This window comes from Myotis brandtii, unplaced genomic scaffold (genome assembly GCF_000412655.1).
Source record: "Myotis brandtii unplaced genomic scaffold, ASM41265v1 scaffold373, whole genome shotgun sequence".
Taxonomy (NCBI): domain Eukaryota; kingdom Metazoa; phylum Chordata; class Mammalia; order Chiroptera; family Vespertilionidae; genus Myotis; species Myotis brandtii.
In genome coordinates, this window is record NW_005364339.1 from 118,323 (window position 1) to 133,475 (window position 15,153).

General features: G+C 37.8%; 1 protein-coding gene and 1 pseudogene across 1 annotated transcript in view; both read left to right on the plus strand.

Moving 5' to 3' along the window:
• Positions 1-1,169: 1,169 nt before the first annotated feature.
• On the plus strand, positions 1,170-2,678 carry LOC102257107 (annotated as a pseudogene).
• A 7,820-nt stretch (positions 2,679-10,498) lies between these two features.
• The window catches only part of PLSCR5 (phospholipid scramblase family, member 5), a 30,192-nt gene continuing 25,537 nt past the window's right edge, over positions 10,499-15,153 (plus strand). Inside the window, exon 1 of the mRNA XM_014544605.1 lies at positions 10,499-10,513. Within this exon, the coding sequence (XP_014400091.1) occupies positions 10,501-10,513 (13 nt within the window). The 5' untranslated portion in view covers positions 10,499-10,500. The remainder of the gene's footprint in view (positions 10,514-15,153) is intronic.

The window sequence follows — 15,153 nt, forward strand, 5'->3', positions numbered from 1 at the left end:
TTTATATACTAATGTGGCTCCTAGAAAATTTCAAATTACATATATGCTCAAAATATATTTCTATTGACAATAGTACACTAGAATCTATTTAGTAACTTGAGAAAAACAAAACTAAATCTATTTTAAAATAAAAAATATACAAAACATAAATGGACCTCACTTTAAGCAAACACAGAATTATTACAGTTATGCCAAAAACATAATAGCATACCTTATGCAAATCACTATTGACTTTAACTTAAAGTTAGGAACAAGATCCTAATTTTTATTCATTTTTTCTCAGTTCAGACATTTGCTTATAGACTAAATAATCAAAAGAAGAAGACCCAAAGAAAAAACAAATTTTTGGTGACATCTTTTCTATCATTTTTTCAGTTAACATTTCATGAACGCTTAAAGTGGGTCAGGACCTACATTAGGCAACAATAAGAAAAAGAATTTAGACAAATAACAAAAATAGGCCTTGCTTTTCCACTCCCCTTCAGTGAAGTGCCATTCTCCATGGCATACAGGGCACAACCTACTCTTTAGTCATCATTTAGCCAGGCATGTATTCAAATGTGGTAACATTTTCTCAATGTAGCCTGTGAATAGAACCAGAAGAAACACTGAAGATGCACTAGTAAAGCTAAATTAACTATAACATATTTTGTCTATATATTTAATATATATTTGCTATAATAATTATCTCAGTTTCTTGGGAACTTTGCTCTTGGGGAGATTCAAGTTTAGGGATGCTTATTTTCAATGCTGGAACTGTGAAGAAAATGTTCTGCAGAAAACAGTTGGTGTACTCCAGCAGGCACAAGATTGCAGCTGCACCAGTTGTGTGTAATATGACTGCTATCTGTAAAGCAGTTGTGTATCGGGCTGTCTGTTGCAACTACCAAAGGGCCTGGTGCAGTATTTTGGTGATGCCTGAAGATATAGGCAGATGTTGGGAGGAATAAAATGACCACACCAAGCAAGGCCAAGAACCAAGGGACAAGGTAAGTATATTTAAAATAATGGTAGAATTGAGTCGCGGGCCAGGTACGCGTTCATAACTTGCTCTCAGAGACCTGCCATAGCGGGAGCGGGCTCTGGAGATGGCCATCCTGAGGATGTTGGCGTTTACGGCAGGCAGAGCGGAAGAGTTTTGCTTTTCATGTGCGCCTTCAAGAACCGTGGACTGAGGGGTCTGTCCGGAGCCTCCCCTCCTCTGCCTGAGGCCTCGCACGGAGCTCGCCGGCCCGAGCCAGCATGCATGAAGTGGGAAGGGCGCTCGACCCACGCCCAGCGACCGGAGCCACCCCCTGGCTCCCCTCCCCCAGTGCCCATGGCTACGAGGGTGCTATCCAGCTGAGACCCGTGCCCCAGCCACTGGCCCCGCAGGACAAGCCCATGTTCACGCAGCTCAAGCCCGTGCTAGGAGCCAGGAACCTCGCCTGCAACATGGCACTCTCCTCTGGCAAGGAGCTGAAGCACCTGCACCATCACCTGCAGGTGCAGCCCATGTACCCACAACCTCCACAACCTGCGCCACCACCCTTGCCAGGCCGACTGCCCCCCCCCGCCCTTCCCCCTCAGGAGCTGGTCCAGAGAAGATGTGAAATGGAGAAGTATCTGACACCTCAGCTTCCTCCAGTTTCTATAATTTCAGAGAATAAAAAGTATAGATGAGACAGTTGTAGACCAGTTCTTCACTGACAGTAAAGGGTTACCTTACAGTCAGTATCAACATGAATGTCTTCCTCCCTGACATCACTCACCTGAGAACTGGCCTCTACAAATCCCAGAGACTGTGCCTAACACACAAGACAGAACATGTTGCCATTTTCAGCCACCAGAGTGAAATGACTGCCCCTCCTCCGACCCCAACACAGGCCCTCCCTGAGTTGACCAGCATATTCAGCTCACGCCAGACCACAGTTCCTGAGGTGAACAATATTTTCATCAAACAAGAACTTCCTACACCAGATATTCATCTCTCTACCCCTTCCCCCCTCGCCACACACACACACACACACACACAGGTCCACCTGAACCAGCTACTGAATACACCTGATCTAGATATGCCTAGTTCTACAAACCAGACAACAGTAACAGACACTCTTAATGTTTCTATGTCGCCGCCATGGCAGGCCTTACTTAACACACACACTGTTCTGCAGATTACGATGAAACAATTCCAGGGCATACCCCTTTGCACATACACAATGGCAAGTCAGTTTCTTCCACAAGAGGCCACTTACTTTCCCCCATCATCACCAAGCTCAGAGTCTGGAAGTCAGATAGACAAGCAGAGATGCTCCAGAATTTAACCCCACACTTCCATCCTATGCTGGAATTTACCTGCCACTCTACCAGTTAATTCACAAAACATCCAACCTGTCAGATACAACAGAAGGAGTAACCCCAATGTGGAGAAATGATGCATCCACTTCTGTGATTACTCTGGCTGCACAAAAGTTTATACGAAGTCTTCTCATTTAAAAGCTCACCTGAGGACTCATACTGGTGAGAAGCTGTACAAATACACCAGGAAAGGCTGTGACTGGAGGTTCGCACACTCTAATGAGCTGACACGCCACTACCGGAAGCATACCGGGCCCAAGCCCTTCCAATGCCAGGTGTGCAATTGCAGCTTCTCCTGCTCTGACCACCTGGCCTTGCACATGAAGAGGCACCAGAACTGAGCTGCTGCGAGGGCCTGCATGCTTATGCAATCACACTGATGGTCTGCAGTTCACTTGGCAAAATTTTAATTACAAACTTAAATATAAATACACACACACACACACACACACACACACACACACACACACACACACACATATATATGAAACAAAAAACTGGAAAATATATATCCTATCTAATAAATAGGGAATATGCAAATTGACCTTCATGCCGTCACAAATATGGCAGCGCCCATAGCCACAAGATGGTGACGCCCAGTCCCCTCAGCCCTGCCAGAATCCCCCAGTCCTTTCAGCCCCACCGGGGGGCGGTGGCAGGTGTACAGTGCGTCTGGACCCGCCCTCAGTCCCCCAGATGCCCAGGGCTGGCCTGAGGTGCAGGCAAACCTTGGATGTTGGCTGCCCAGCAGCCCAGGGCAGGCCCAAGGCACAGGCAAGCCTTGGATGGCAGCTACCAAGCCGCCCAGGGCCACCTGAGGCTCAGGTAACCAGGGCCGGCTGAGGCTTGCGCTGCTGGCAGTGGCAGCAGCAGAGGTGTGATGGGGGCATGGCCTTCCCCTGATCACTGGGTCACCTCCCGCCCCTGAGGGCTCCCAGACTGTGAGAGGGTCGCCTGAGACTTAGGTAACCAGGCCGGGCTGAGGGAACCCCCCTCCAGTGCATGAATTTTTATGCACCGGGCCTCTAGTTTTGTATATTAGAGAAAACAGGGAGTACATTGTATTAATGCCAAAATGTTTGGTCCTTTTAGGGATCTGGAATGCTTGCTGTAATGCATATGGCTTTACTCAAGCAGATTTCATCCCAAGGCAGGCAGCTCATCTCAGTGTGGGTAGGTGGATGGGGGTGCAATGTGTGTGTGCAGCGTTTTTGCCTAAGCACCATCATTTAATGTGACAGTGTTTAGAAACAAGTCAGTTGGCAGGCACAGGAAGAAGGCTGGATTGTATGTCAAGATTTTACTTGACATCAAGTTATTTTCAATAATAGAATAATTCCTTAGAGGTACGCAGTGTACCTGGTAATTCACAAATAGCCATTGAACAAATATGTGTTTGTTTTGTTTTGTTTTTTATGAGTTGCCTATATTTGCTATTCAAAATTTTGTAAATATGCAAATCAGCTTTATAGGCTTATTACAAGTTTTCTAAGATTCTTTGTGGGAGAAATCATAAGTAATTTGAAAATTACTATGAATACATTTACAGTTAGAATTTTGTTGTAAGATACCTCTTAAAATCTTATCAAAATAATTTCTTTAGGGGGAAAGATAATCATCATTCAAATGAACTTAAAAAGCAGATTTAATGCACTGATTAAAATTGGATTGTTTATTTTAAATATGAAAGAGTTTTATATGAATTGTGAACTGAAGAGCTTAAAGATAGTTACAATATATGAAGAAAGTACCTCTTAAAATAAGCTAAACAGTATCATTTTACAGGAGGAGGACTTACGCAGTTTTTCACATGGCAATGTTGAATTTATGATGCAGTTTTCATGTATGAAAATGTTGAATTTATGATGCAGTTTTCATATACTGAGTTATTTGTTCATGCAGTACTGTTGGTTAAATGACAGTTTAAGTGGATTTTGCATGTAATATACAGTGACACAGTAATTTTACCTAAATTACAGTGCAGTTTAGTTAATCTATTGTTCATATTGACTCAGTGTCTACCTTTAATTACAGATGACATGTTGAAAACTTAAGGAAGCAAGTACTGCATATATGCAATATAAAATAGTAATGTGATGCTGATGCTATTAACCAAAGGGCAGAATAAATAAGCAAAATGCCAAAAGGGGTCTTAATTGAAATAAAATTTTAATTTTGTTTTTAAAATATTGTTTATCTTTATTTATTTTGTGGTAATATAGTAAGGTTTTTTTAGAAAATTTTCATAACTTGATAAATTACAGTTTTGTTTGTTAGAAAAGTTGCTCTTAAAATGTGTAAATAGATGACAAGTGGTGTAAATATTTTGTAAGCGACTTCAAAATTTTTATACATGGAACATACCTACATAAAAAGCTAAAATCTGAAAATAAAATAATGGTAGAAATAGAGATTTTCAAAATGATAAAGTAGTTCTTGGAGAACATTGGGTCTCTGAAGATTTTTATTGTCTTCTTAATTCTCTCTCTCAATCTAGCTCCAATTTCTTCTCCAGATTGATGATGATAGATGATAGATAGATATCATATATCCCTCTCCTTCTCTCTCCTCTCTTCTCAGACATGCACATAATGTTCTATACCCTGTAGAACATCTAAATAGAGAGTTGTTGATATGCCATATGTCTGTAATGTTTTTTGCAAATAATTTCTGTCTCTTTTTCTAGTAATATAGCTTGGAATAAGTCAGAACCTCTCAGAATATTCTGTCTTCTTTTAGATACTTTAGAGGAAAATATCATTAGGAAAAAAGTTTACATTATTCATAATAGATCAAGCAAATTCCAGAAGACAGAGCACTGTAAAGACAGATTACTTCAAAGAACTCCATTAAACTTAACTTAGTCTTACCTAAAGAAAATGTATAAGGCTGAATATTTAAAAATAACTTCCATATATAAACTAAGCTTTTGCTTCTGCATTGGGCTTTACAATGTACTAATTATGAGATACCATTGTCCCTTAGGTCTGTACACAGGACTCTAATTAGGAATCTTTTCCATATTATCTTGGAAAATGGGAAGCACTCTTGATATATTTGCTCCAGAACCAGTTTATCTTAGTTTCCCAGATTCTTCTTCTCTGTCTCCAGGATTATTTTCCTTTTTTCAATTTTTTTAAATCAATATCTTTTTAAGTAGGCAGAAAAAGAGGAGTAAGAAATTCATGTCTTTCTAACAGCTAAGAAGCATGATCTGGTTTACTATCCTTTCATTATTTAAGAAAGAATATCTTGAGTTATTATTTTCCTGTTTAAAGGAACAGAAGAAAGGAAAATTAGACATGTATATGTGAAACAAAGTTTGCTCGTTTGAAAGATGAATTACTGATTTTAATTAGTTTTGCTTTACAACGAGAGAATGACTTACATCATTGCCATTCTTAAGATATTGTAACTTAGTTTTTAAAAATAAAAATATTGCATCCCTTTATTGTGATACTCCTCTGGAGTACCTGTTCCCCCAAGGTGGAGGTTGTATCATTATATCTCAGTATGCTCTATAATACTATGCTTATAGTAAAAAGTTAATACATGCTTATTGAATGAATGAAGCACTGTATCAAAAGAATCCTATATAATAAAAGCTTAATATGCTAAGTGTCCTGTTGTCCAGTTGGCCATTCAACCAATCAAAGCATAATATGCTAATGATATGCTAAGGCTGCTCAACTGCTCGTTATGATGTGCACTGACCACCAGGGGGCAGACAGTTGACTGGTTGACCAGTTGCTATGACATGCACTGACCACCAGGTGGCAGACGCTCTGACTGGTAGATTAGCTTGCTGCTGGGGTCCAGCTGATCAGGACTGAGCGAGACAGGCCGGACACACCCTGGAGCCCTTCCATTGTCCCTCCCCAGCTGGCCAACCTCCCACATCTCTCCCTGGCCCCAATCGTGCACCAGTGGGGGCCCTTGGCCTAGCCTGTGCCCTCTCACAATCTGGGACCCCTCGGAGGGTGTCGGAGAGCCGGTTTCAACCCGATGGCAGAATGACCAGTCACTATGATGCACACTGACCACCAGGAGAAAGATACCCAATGCAGGAGCTACTCCCTGGTGGTCAGTGTGCTCCCACAGAAGGAGCACTGCTCAACCAGAAGCTTGGCTCACGGATGGTGAGCACAGCGGTGGTGGCAGGAGCCTCTCCTGCCTCTGCAGCAGCGCTAAGGATGTCCAACTGCCAGCTTAAGCCCGCTCCGGAGCGGGCCTAAGCTGGCAGTTGGACATCCTCTGAGGGCTCCCAGACTACGAGAGGGCACAGACCGGGCTGAGGGATCCGCCCCTCCCCCACAGCTGAGTGTACAAATTTTGTGCACCAGGCCTCTAGTAGGTTTGAATAAAATAGTAAAAAAAATGCATTCTGATAGGCAGTTTGCACAGTGTGATAAATGGTTGCTTAAATAAGAGTTGCACATTCCTAGGGAAGAAACTGCCACATCTACATTAAGGGATTGGCTATTTCATATCTAATAACATAGTTATAACCAAAGGACTTGTATGCATGCATATAAGCCTAACCAATGGACACAGGCACCAGGGGTGTAAAGGCGTGAGTGGGAAGGTGGGGGGCAATGGGAGAATAAGGACACATATGTAATACCTTAATCAATAAAGAAAAAAATTATAAAAACAATATATCTCCCTAGATTTGTTTTATTTTCTTCATTAATTTCTTTATACATATCCTGCTTTGTTTCATAGCAAATTTAATGCAAAAAACTATAAATTCAGAGGTAAGATTTATACACGCTGCATGTCTGTAGTTCACATTTTAGGAAGTCAGGCCATTAGACTCACTGAATGAAAGGAGCTATTTTATCACTAAATTATAGTCCATTTGTGAACCACTTCCTATCTATAGCATTACTTTTTTAACCAGATATTTATAAAAGTTGCTCTTAGTTATTCTTACATGATATAGCATGATAGGAAGAGCTGAAAACAAACACACACAAAAGTTTTTACATTTCTCAGGTGATTAAAAAACACCTCTGGATGCTGCCTTCTCATAAATCGATATCTGGGTATCCCTTGTTGATTTCCCACTCTACCAACCAAGCCTGTTTTGAAACGGAAATGTGGAAAAGGGAATGCTTATCCATTACTGTTGCTTGTAAATTGGCACAAGCACTTTGGAGATCTATTTGATAATATCTGGTAAAAATAAAGATCTTCATACCCCATCAGCTGGCATTTTCCTTTCCAGACATATACTTTCAAAGGACAGCTACACATGTGCATAAGAACCACTACCCTACAAACAGAAACAATCCAAATGTCTATTAAAAGGGCAATGATCAATAACTGTATTTATTATATTCATAAAATGTAATAACATGCAGTTGCTGGAAATAAATATTATTTTATGCATTACCATGAATTTTTAAAAATGTAATTTCAAGTGAATAAAATGTTTTTTAGAATTTTACCAAAATAATATTTATATAACTCAAGAAAAATAAATAATTCTCTCCCATTCCATATATATTTGATTATATATGGATATATATATATATTTATATATGTATGTATTTGTATATATGATTTTTAGGAACACACGATTTTATAGTAAAACCAAGGGCAGACTAACCATAAAACTATGTAAATATTCCTAAGACTAGTTCATCCCAGTCTTTGGTTCTTAGTCCTGTCCCTGACCTTTAGGCTAACATTTTGCTCCATTCCCCATCCTTGCCCCAGAAAATGCAAACTGGAACACATTGCTGTTCTTGTTTTGTTTTATAACAGGCATCACTCTGGATTTAAATAAACTGGCAGCCTCTTCCTTTGTACTAAAAAAGACTAAATTGGTGAGTCTTTCTGTCATGAAAATTTAATTCAAATATCTAGCTGTTAAATAATTAAATAATAAGGAAGTTCTGTTTAATGATGTAATATTGAATGAACAGACCTTCAAAACTAGTGATAGCCTGCCCTGCAAAAAAGGCCACGGGCAGGGGGCAATGGTGGTGAGGTTATGATGTGATTGTTTTTCTTTATTTCCTCTTGGCAAAAAAGGAAGACAGTGAGAATACAGAGGCCCCTCCTTCATGAGGGACAAGGACAGGCAAAGCAGAACATCCTGAGGAATGAGCATGCCAAGCAGCAGAGCAGAGGCTCAGGTGAGAGAGGGAGCTAACTTTCCTGAGACCCATCTGTGCTGATATTCACTTGTAAGTCTTTTTTCTAGTACTGCATCCCATTATGTTACCTTCAAGCCTTGGGTTATTTCTGTTAAACATATTTGTATTGCTATATTTCCTGGAGTCAAGGGAGCGGAGCAGAAACCTGCAACCTGATGGCAGAGTGAAACTGATACTGATGCTGCTTGAAAAAGCCAAGGGCTTCATAGAGGGAGATGAGGATGCTGTGACCATTTTGAGTGATAAATGGTGATACTGGTTCTTCCTTGGAGGTGGAAGATGTTTGGAGAAGAGGACTGAGTGTACCGTGAAGGTGAAGGGCAGCAGCAACAGCAGCAGGAGAGGAGGTGAGGCCAACTCCTGGAGAAACATCGCCTGGCTGCAGAAGCACACATTAACAGGACACATGAACATCTGAGAAATCTATTAAGGAAGGTTTGTGAGTATGACCTAGAAAAAGGCTGGCAAACCAAAAAGAGTGTAGGGAAGGGGAGATGAAACCTCAAGTTGGTATCTGCTGGGTCTTTAGCAGAACTGAGGGAGAAAGCATGAAAAAAGAAATGGGTAGTGTCTAAACTTTACCAAGTTAGATGGCCTGGAAAGTCTCTGTTGCAGGTTAAATATTCAAAGAGTCTATCAGTTAGTCATATGGCCAATACAAATACATAGATGGTTGACTTTGTACAGGTCAATATATATGCTTAATTCACTTAGGCTTTTATTTTTTAATTTCAAATTGGTGCTTTAGAGAAAGTAAAAATTAACTTGTCAATTATGACCATAATTTAAAATACCAAGTCTGATAGTGTTGACAACAATTTAGGGGTTTTTTTTTTAGAGTAAAGTGTTTCCAAATGCTCATGACAAACATTAAGAAATTTAGCAAACATATAATTTAATTTAAAAATACTGATCATGTTTATATATCTTTCCTGCAATTCAAATAATGGCAACTCTTTTTAATCCCGAACACTTCCAAACAACAATAATAAAAAGAAATCTCTCTTTGCCAAATAAGAAGAATCTAAACTTTTGGCTATCTGCAACCTGTGAGGTTGACTTTATAAGTTTTCATCATTCTTTATGCTTTCTCAGGCTGCTTAACTATTTTTGGAAGTAGAGATTGTTGCTGATAATGTAGTATATAAGCAACTTCAACTTTTGCAAATTGTGCCATCCAGGGCAATTGACTTGGTGAGCAAAATTTCCATGTTCACCTGATCAGCTGCATTTAGAAATGTGAGCTGCCTGGTTTCAGTGCTTTTTCCCCTGCTGTATGCAGTGCAACTAAATATCACCTGTATGTTCCAATGAACTGCAAGGTTATCGAAGGTTTGTATTTCCAAATGTCTCTGATTCATCAAATTCAATTAAAAATGAAAATAAAGATTTATTTATGTACATAAATAGAAGGGAATACATGTTCTTTTTATTTGTTTTGTGGGAGAGAGTAGGTAGAAATCTCGAGAGAAAAATAAGAAAGTTTATGTTCAAACATTTTCAAAATATAAAATATTGTACTTAGAACTGTCAGAAAGTTATACATGATAGAATATTTTATCATGACTCTGGCACAGGAGATTTATAGCAACCAGGAAAATAGAATGTCTAATGTATAGTGAAAGCAAAAGTGTATACTCCAAGGAACACAAAAACAACTAAGTGGAAACAAGACTTTTAAAATGAGTGTTATATATTTTCCTTTTTGGTTTTCATTATTTTTAAATTTTTCCTTCAACCACCAAGTAATATGATGGTTTCTGAGTAGAGTTTACCTTTGTTGGTAGCTTCGTCTTCCCCTGTTGTTCAAAGTGATAAAATACAGCTCTCTGGAGGCCGAATGAAGCATTCCCTTCCTCTGTTATTTGTAAGTTGGCATGGAGCAGACAGACACCTTCTGAAGTTTTATTCATGCCATGTTTCCTCTCCTTGCTGCAACAAGAAAAACCTTTTCTTTTCACCTGGCTATCTTTGAAGACGTGACTCAGAAATCTTCATGGCCTCTAAAGGTAAGAGTAATATAGCCAGCTAATAAATTTTTCTTCATATTATGACTCAAAATCTAGAGATTGATACTTTAATTTTTTAAATTTTAACTTCAAGGAGCATATTGCATTAAATAAATAAAAACACACTATCTGATAGAATGTGAAAGTTAAGCTATAAACAATGTCTTAGCTATAATGAATATAATAGTGAATTAATAAGAAAAGCTTCATAGCAAAATTTAGAATGGAAATATTTAATGCCAAACATAAGAACAGGTTGATCTTCCAAGTTTAAAGGGATTTGAAGAAAACTTTTCACACATAAGTTAAAAAGTGTTAAAGTGCAGTTCAGTGTTTAAAAAATTTCCATTTGTTGTTGAAAATAGGTGATACAATCATTTATTATAATGAATTCAACATGTGTTATCAGTAAATCTTAAAAATTTAATGGACTAGAACTAAATATTTCTGAATTACAAAGCAGAAATTCTTTCAAAATGTCTTTGATAGTAAATTTTATATATAATAACTAACTTAAGCAAGCAGGTTAATTAGGTACTGGAGGAGGGAGCTGGTAAGTGTTTCCTCAAATCCCTAAAATTGTATAAATATCATTAGTGTTGTCTAACTTTTCTTACTTTAAAGAACTTCTCAAAAAGACAAGAGATATCATTGTTTTTTAAGGTAATGAATTGCATCCTTACTAAAAACACTTGTGAAATTATAAAAAAAAATGAAATTGCAATGTGCTTTCATTCCATCATCAGAACAAGCCATTAAACTCTAAGCTATAATAAAAAGTTTTATCATGAATAACTATGATTAATAATTGGTGGAAACCTAACCTAGTTACTCGTAGGGTATTAGAGTCTACCAATTTAAAATATCCTAAATTAAATTAATGATCCATTCAAAGAAATGTGTATGCTTCTTTGCTTCTTTCATCAAAATACACACCGGATGCTATTTAATATGGAACAAGCAACGTAACTTTTATTTTTCATCAACATTTAATGTATACCAGTCCCTGAGTATCATTGAAAAAGCTCAAACGAATTGAGACATCAAAATCATTCATTTTAATATGTGTGCTTCATTTTTATATTGAAGACAAAAAAATCTTGGCATGTCTTTTCTTTCATTTAAGACTAACACTAACACTTCGTTCAAAACACTTCATCACTTTATAAAATAAGAGTTATAAAACTATAGCCTGGAAGGTAAAGAGTTGCAGAGTACTTGAAATATTTATGAGCTAGTTATACATTTTTAAAATAGTAGATAGAAATTCAAAGCCAGATGGAAATTCAAAGGAGTTTCTTCTTTATCTGGTGGTCTGAGTCTTTGAAGAAATGTGTGACTAGAAAGCAATACTATGATCAGAATATGATTAACCTACCAAGAAAGCAGTGAAGTTCATTAATGATAAGTGCTCAACACTAAACTTAGAGGGAAAACTTCTGGTGGAAAACTAAAATTCCTGCAACCAACTCAAAATAACCTGTGGAGTGGGTAAAACATCTGTTAGAGTCCCTAAACTGCTTAAAGGGAATAAAAATGAAGCGTTCTTTTGATTTAGAAATCATGTTTGAGGTGGCAAGTTGAATTATCATCATTATTTATTTAAACATTTTTGTGGACAGTTTTCTTCGGATACATTTAAAGACATTATTTGTAATATCATGAATGTTTTCTGGCCCATGAAACTATATAGGCAATTATAATTTTCCCAGGGAATACAAGCTTATTGGACATTTCACACATTTTGTAGGCAGTTCAATTGGCACCACTAAATCAAAGGACAGTCTGAATACTAGACGTCATTAAAACTGAAAAAAATATTTGTATAGTCTGAAGCCCCCTGTTAGTGTAAATAAACACAATTTAATAACAGGTTGGTATGAAACTTTGTTTTAAGTTTGAGAAAAATGGATTTTCCAGGATGATCAAACCTGATAAGAGATCTCTCTAAAGCACTGGTTCTCAACCTTCCTAATGCTGCGACCCTTTAATACAGTTCCTCATGTTGTGGTGACCCCCAACCATAAAATTATTTTCATTGCTACTTCATAACTGTAATTTTGGCTGTTATGAATCATAATGTAAATATCTGATACGACCCACAGGTTGAGAACCGCTGCTTTAAAGGCTGCTCCAATGTGAACTGAAATCCCAGAAGATGAAGCAAGTGATCTCAGAATAGGGACCCTAACAGTCTCCAGCTACTGGAGCTACTAATGAATAAAGACTTTGGACATGATCTGCTGTGGGCCCATGTGTATTAATTCCCCTGGACCTGCTGTGATGTCTAAGAAACTATACAGACCTGGGTCAGGACTGTAGAGCCACTTGACAGACACTCAATAACCTACTACATTTTGTTACAGCAGACATAGATTACATGATAAAATTAGAGTAATTTGCTAACCTTTTTTAGTAGTAACATTGACAGAGAGAATCTAATAATCTTCTACCAGCTATTATTAGAAATTGATTCCCACACTTGTTTTTTTAATTAAAGGATAACATGAGAACAGTAAAGAACATAATGAGCATCCAACTTAATCTGTATGGTTTTTAAATAAGATGCGCTTGTGTAACTACCACCAAGATCAAGATATAGAACATTTCTAGTACCTCATAAAGTTCCATTTCCAGTCACTAGCCATGTACCTTAACTCCCAAAAAGCTCTATTCTTAATTTTATCATCATGAACTAGTTGTCTCTAGATCATGATTTTGCCTGTGTGTTTCTCTGAAAGTCAATGGCAACAGTGCTTTGGCACTAATACTGAAGAAAAGATGTTTGTTGCCTGTTATTTTTCAGCAGTTATTACTACACTAACCATTAACTCCTCTCCCAAATCTGATGTAGTGCTATGTAGTCTTCCTCTCAGGTTACCACTTAGGGTCCCATTCAGGCTCCTTCTCAAGTGGAAGAGGAATTAGTTCTAAAGCTTCTATCCTCTGTGTCTGCCCAGATCTGAGAGAAGTTCAGAATGGGGTCCTTGTGGGAAGCAAACTGCTATGTTACGGGTAGGGAGCTCTATTTTAGTAGGGCCAAATGAAAAGTTTGTTTCCATATGGTCTTAACCCCGAAGCTTGTCCAAATTCTAAATGCCACAGAGCAGTAACAAACATCTGTCTTTGTCTATTTTTGTTATCTTAAGGTTAAATAAATAAATAAATAAAGGAATAATCTGCTATTGTTCCTCTTTAACGCCACACCTACACAGAGCCTTAATGACCTCCCATTACTAGAAACAGTTTATGTCAGTGTTCAAAGGACCATTTCTTCACCAGTTTTTTGTGATTTTTTAAAAATCCCTAGGTGCTCATCCTGGCTAAAGTTGAATTCTCTTAATAATGAGGAACTTAGTATCTCCAAGGGCAATTCAGTCCTTTTCCAAATTTATTTTTTAGAGATTTAAAAGATTCAGAAAACACCCCCTCCACATACACATACACAACTTACATGAATTTGAGGGTCAATGCTGAAGAGAGATTATTCTAATTTATTGTGAATTATTATATAGATGTCACTCTAACTTTAGTTTATATATGAGAATAGTTGTTCAAATCTTTGTGCAATTGGAACAAATTTCTTTCTTATAGTAAACCAGAACCATTTTCTTTGTCCTTTCTATTCATCTGTCTTTAGAATAGTCTGAATTATTTGTCTTTATAATGGCCCCTCTAATATGTGAAAGGTCATGAAACTTAATCCACACCTACACTCATTCTAAAACTGCATAGTATTGATAAACTAAATGAATGCACATGTGATAACTTGTTAATTAATGGATTAATAAATATGAGAAATAAAAACACTGATTTTTTAAAAAAAATTGGTATCTATTGAGGAAGGTATCCAAATGGCAGTCATATGAAAAGAAAAAGGAAAAATAATCATAGAAAGAATTATTTCTATTCTTTAACAAAGAAGAATGCTTTTGTATGCACTTATTAGGGCTTATGCACAATTTGACACAGGCTCCAGATTAATACAGGAGAAATAGCAATCTCCAAATTTCAATCTAAGAGATCATTGAAATAGCAACATTTTTACCTGGCAATAATATAAAAAACAGGTGATTCTCTAAAAAAATCCAAACATTATAGAAATCTGTAATTATTTTATCTTAGGTGAGCTACAAAGTGATTCATTTTGTGAAAGAAAAAATTTTTAGTCCTGGCCAGGTAGTTTAGTTTGTCTTCCAGATACCAAGGTTGCAAATTCAATCCCCAATCAAGGCACATACATTAATCAATCAAGGAATGCATCAATAGGTGGAATAACAAATTTATATGTCTCTCTCTTTAAATCAATAAAAAAATATATTTTTTAATTTTAATGCTTTTATACAAAATACTGAGACCTAAGCTAATCTATACTAATAAAAGGGTAATATACTAATTAGACTGGGAGACCTTCCAGGAGACCTTCCAGACAAAGCCATGGTGGCGGGGCCGAGGCAGAGGCAGTTAGAGGCCTAGAGGGTAGGGCAGTTGTGGGTGATCAGGCTGATGGGGGGCAGGGCCGTTGGGGGTAAGCAGACCAGCAGGGGGGCCAGTTGGGGTTGAGCCGGCCAGCAGGGGGAGCAGTTGGGAGCGAGCACACTGGCATGGAGAGCAGTTGGGGGTGATCAGGCTGGCAGGGG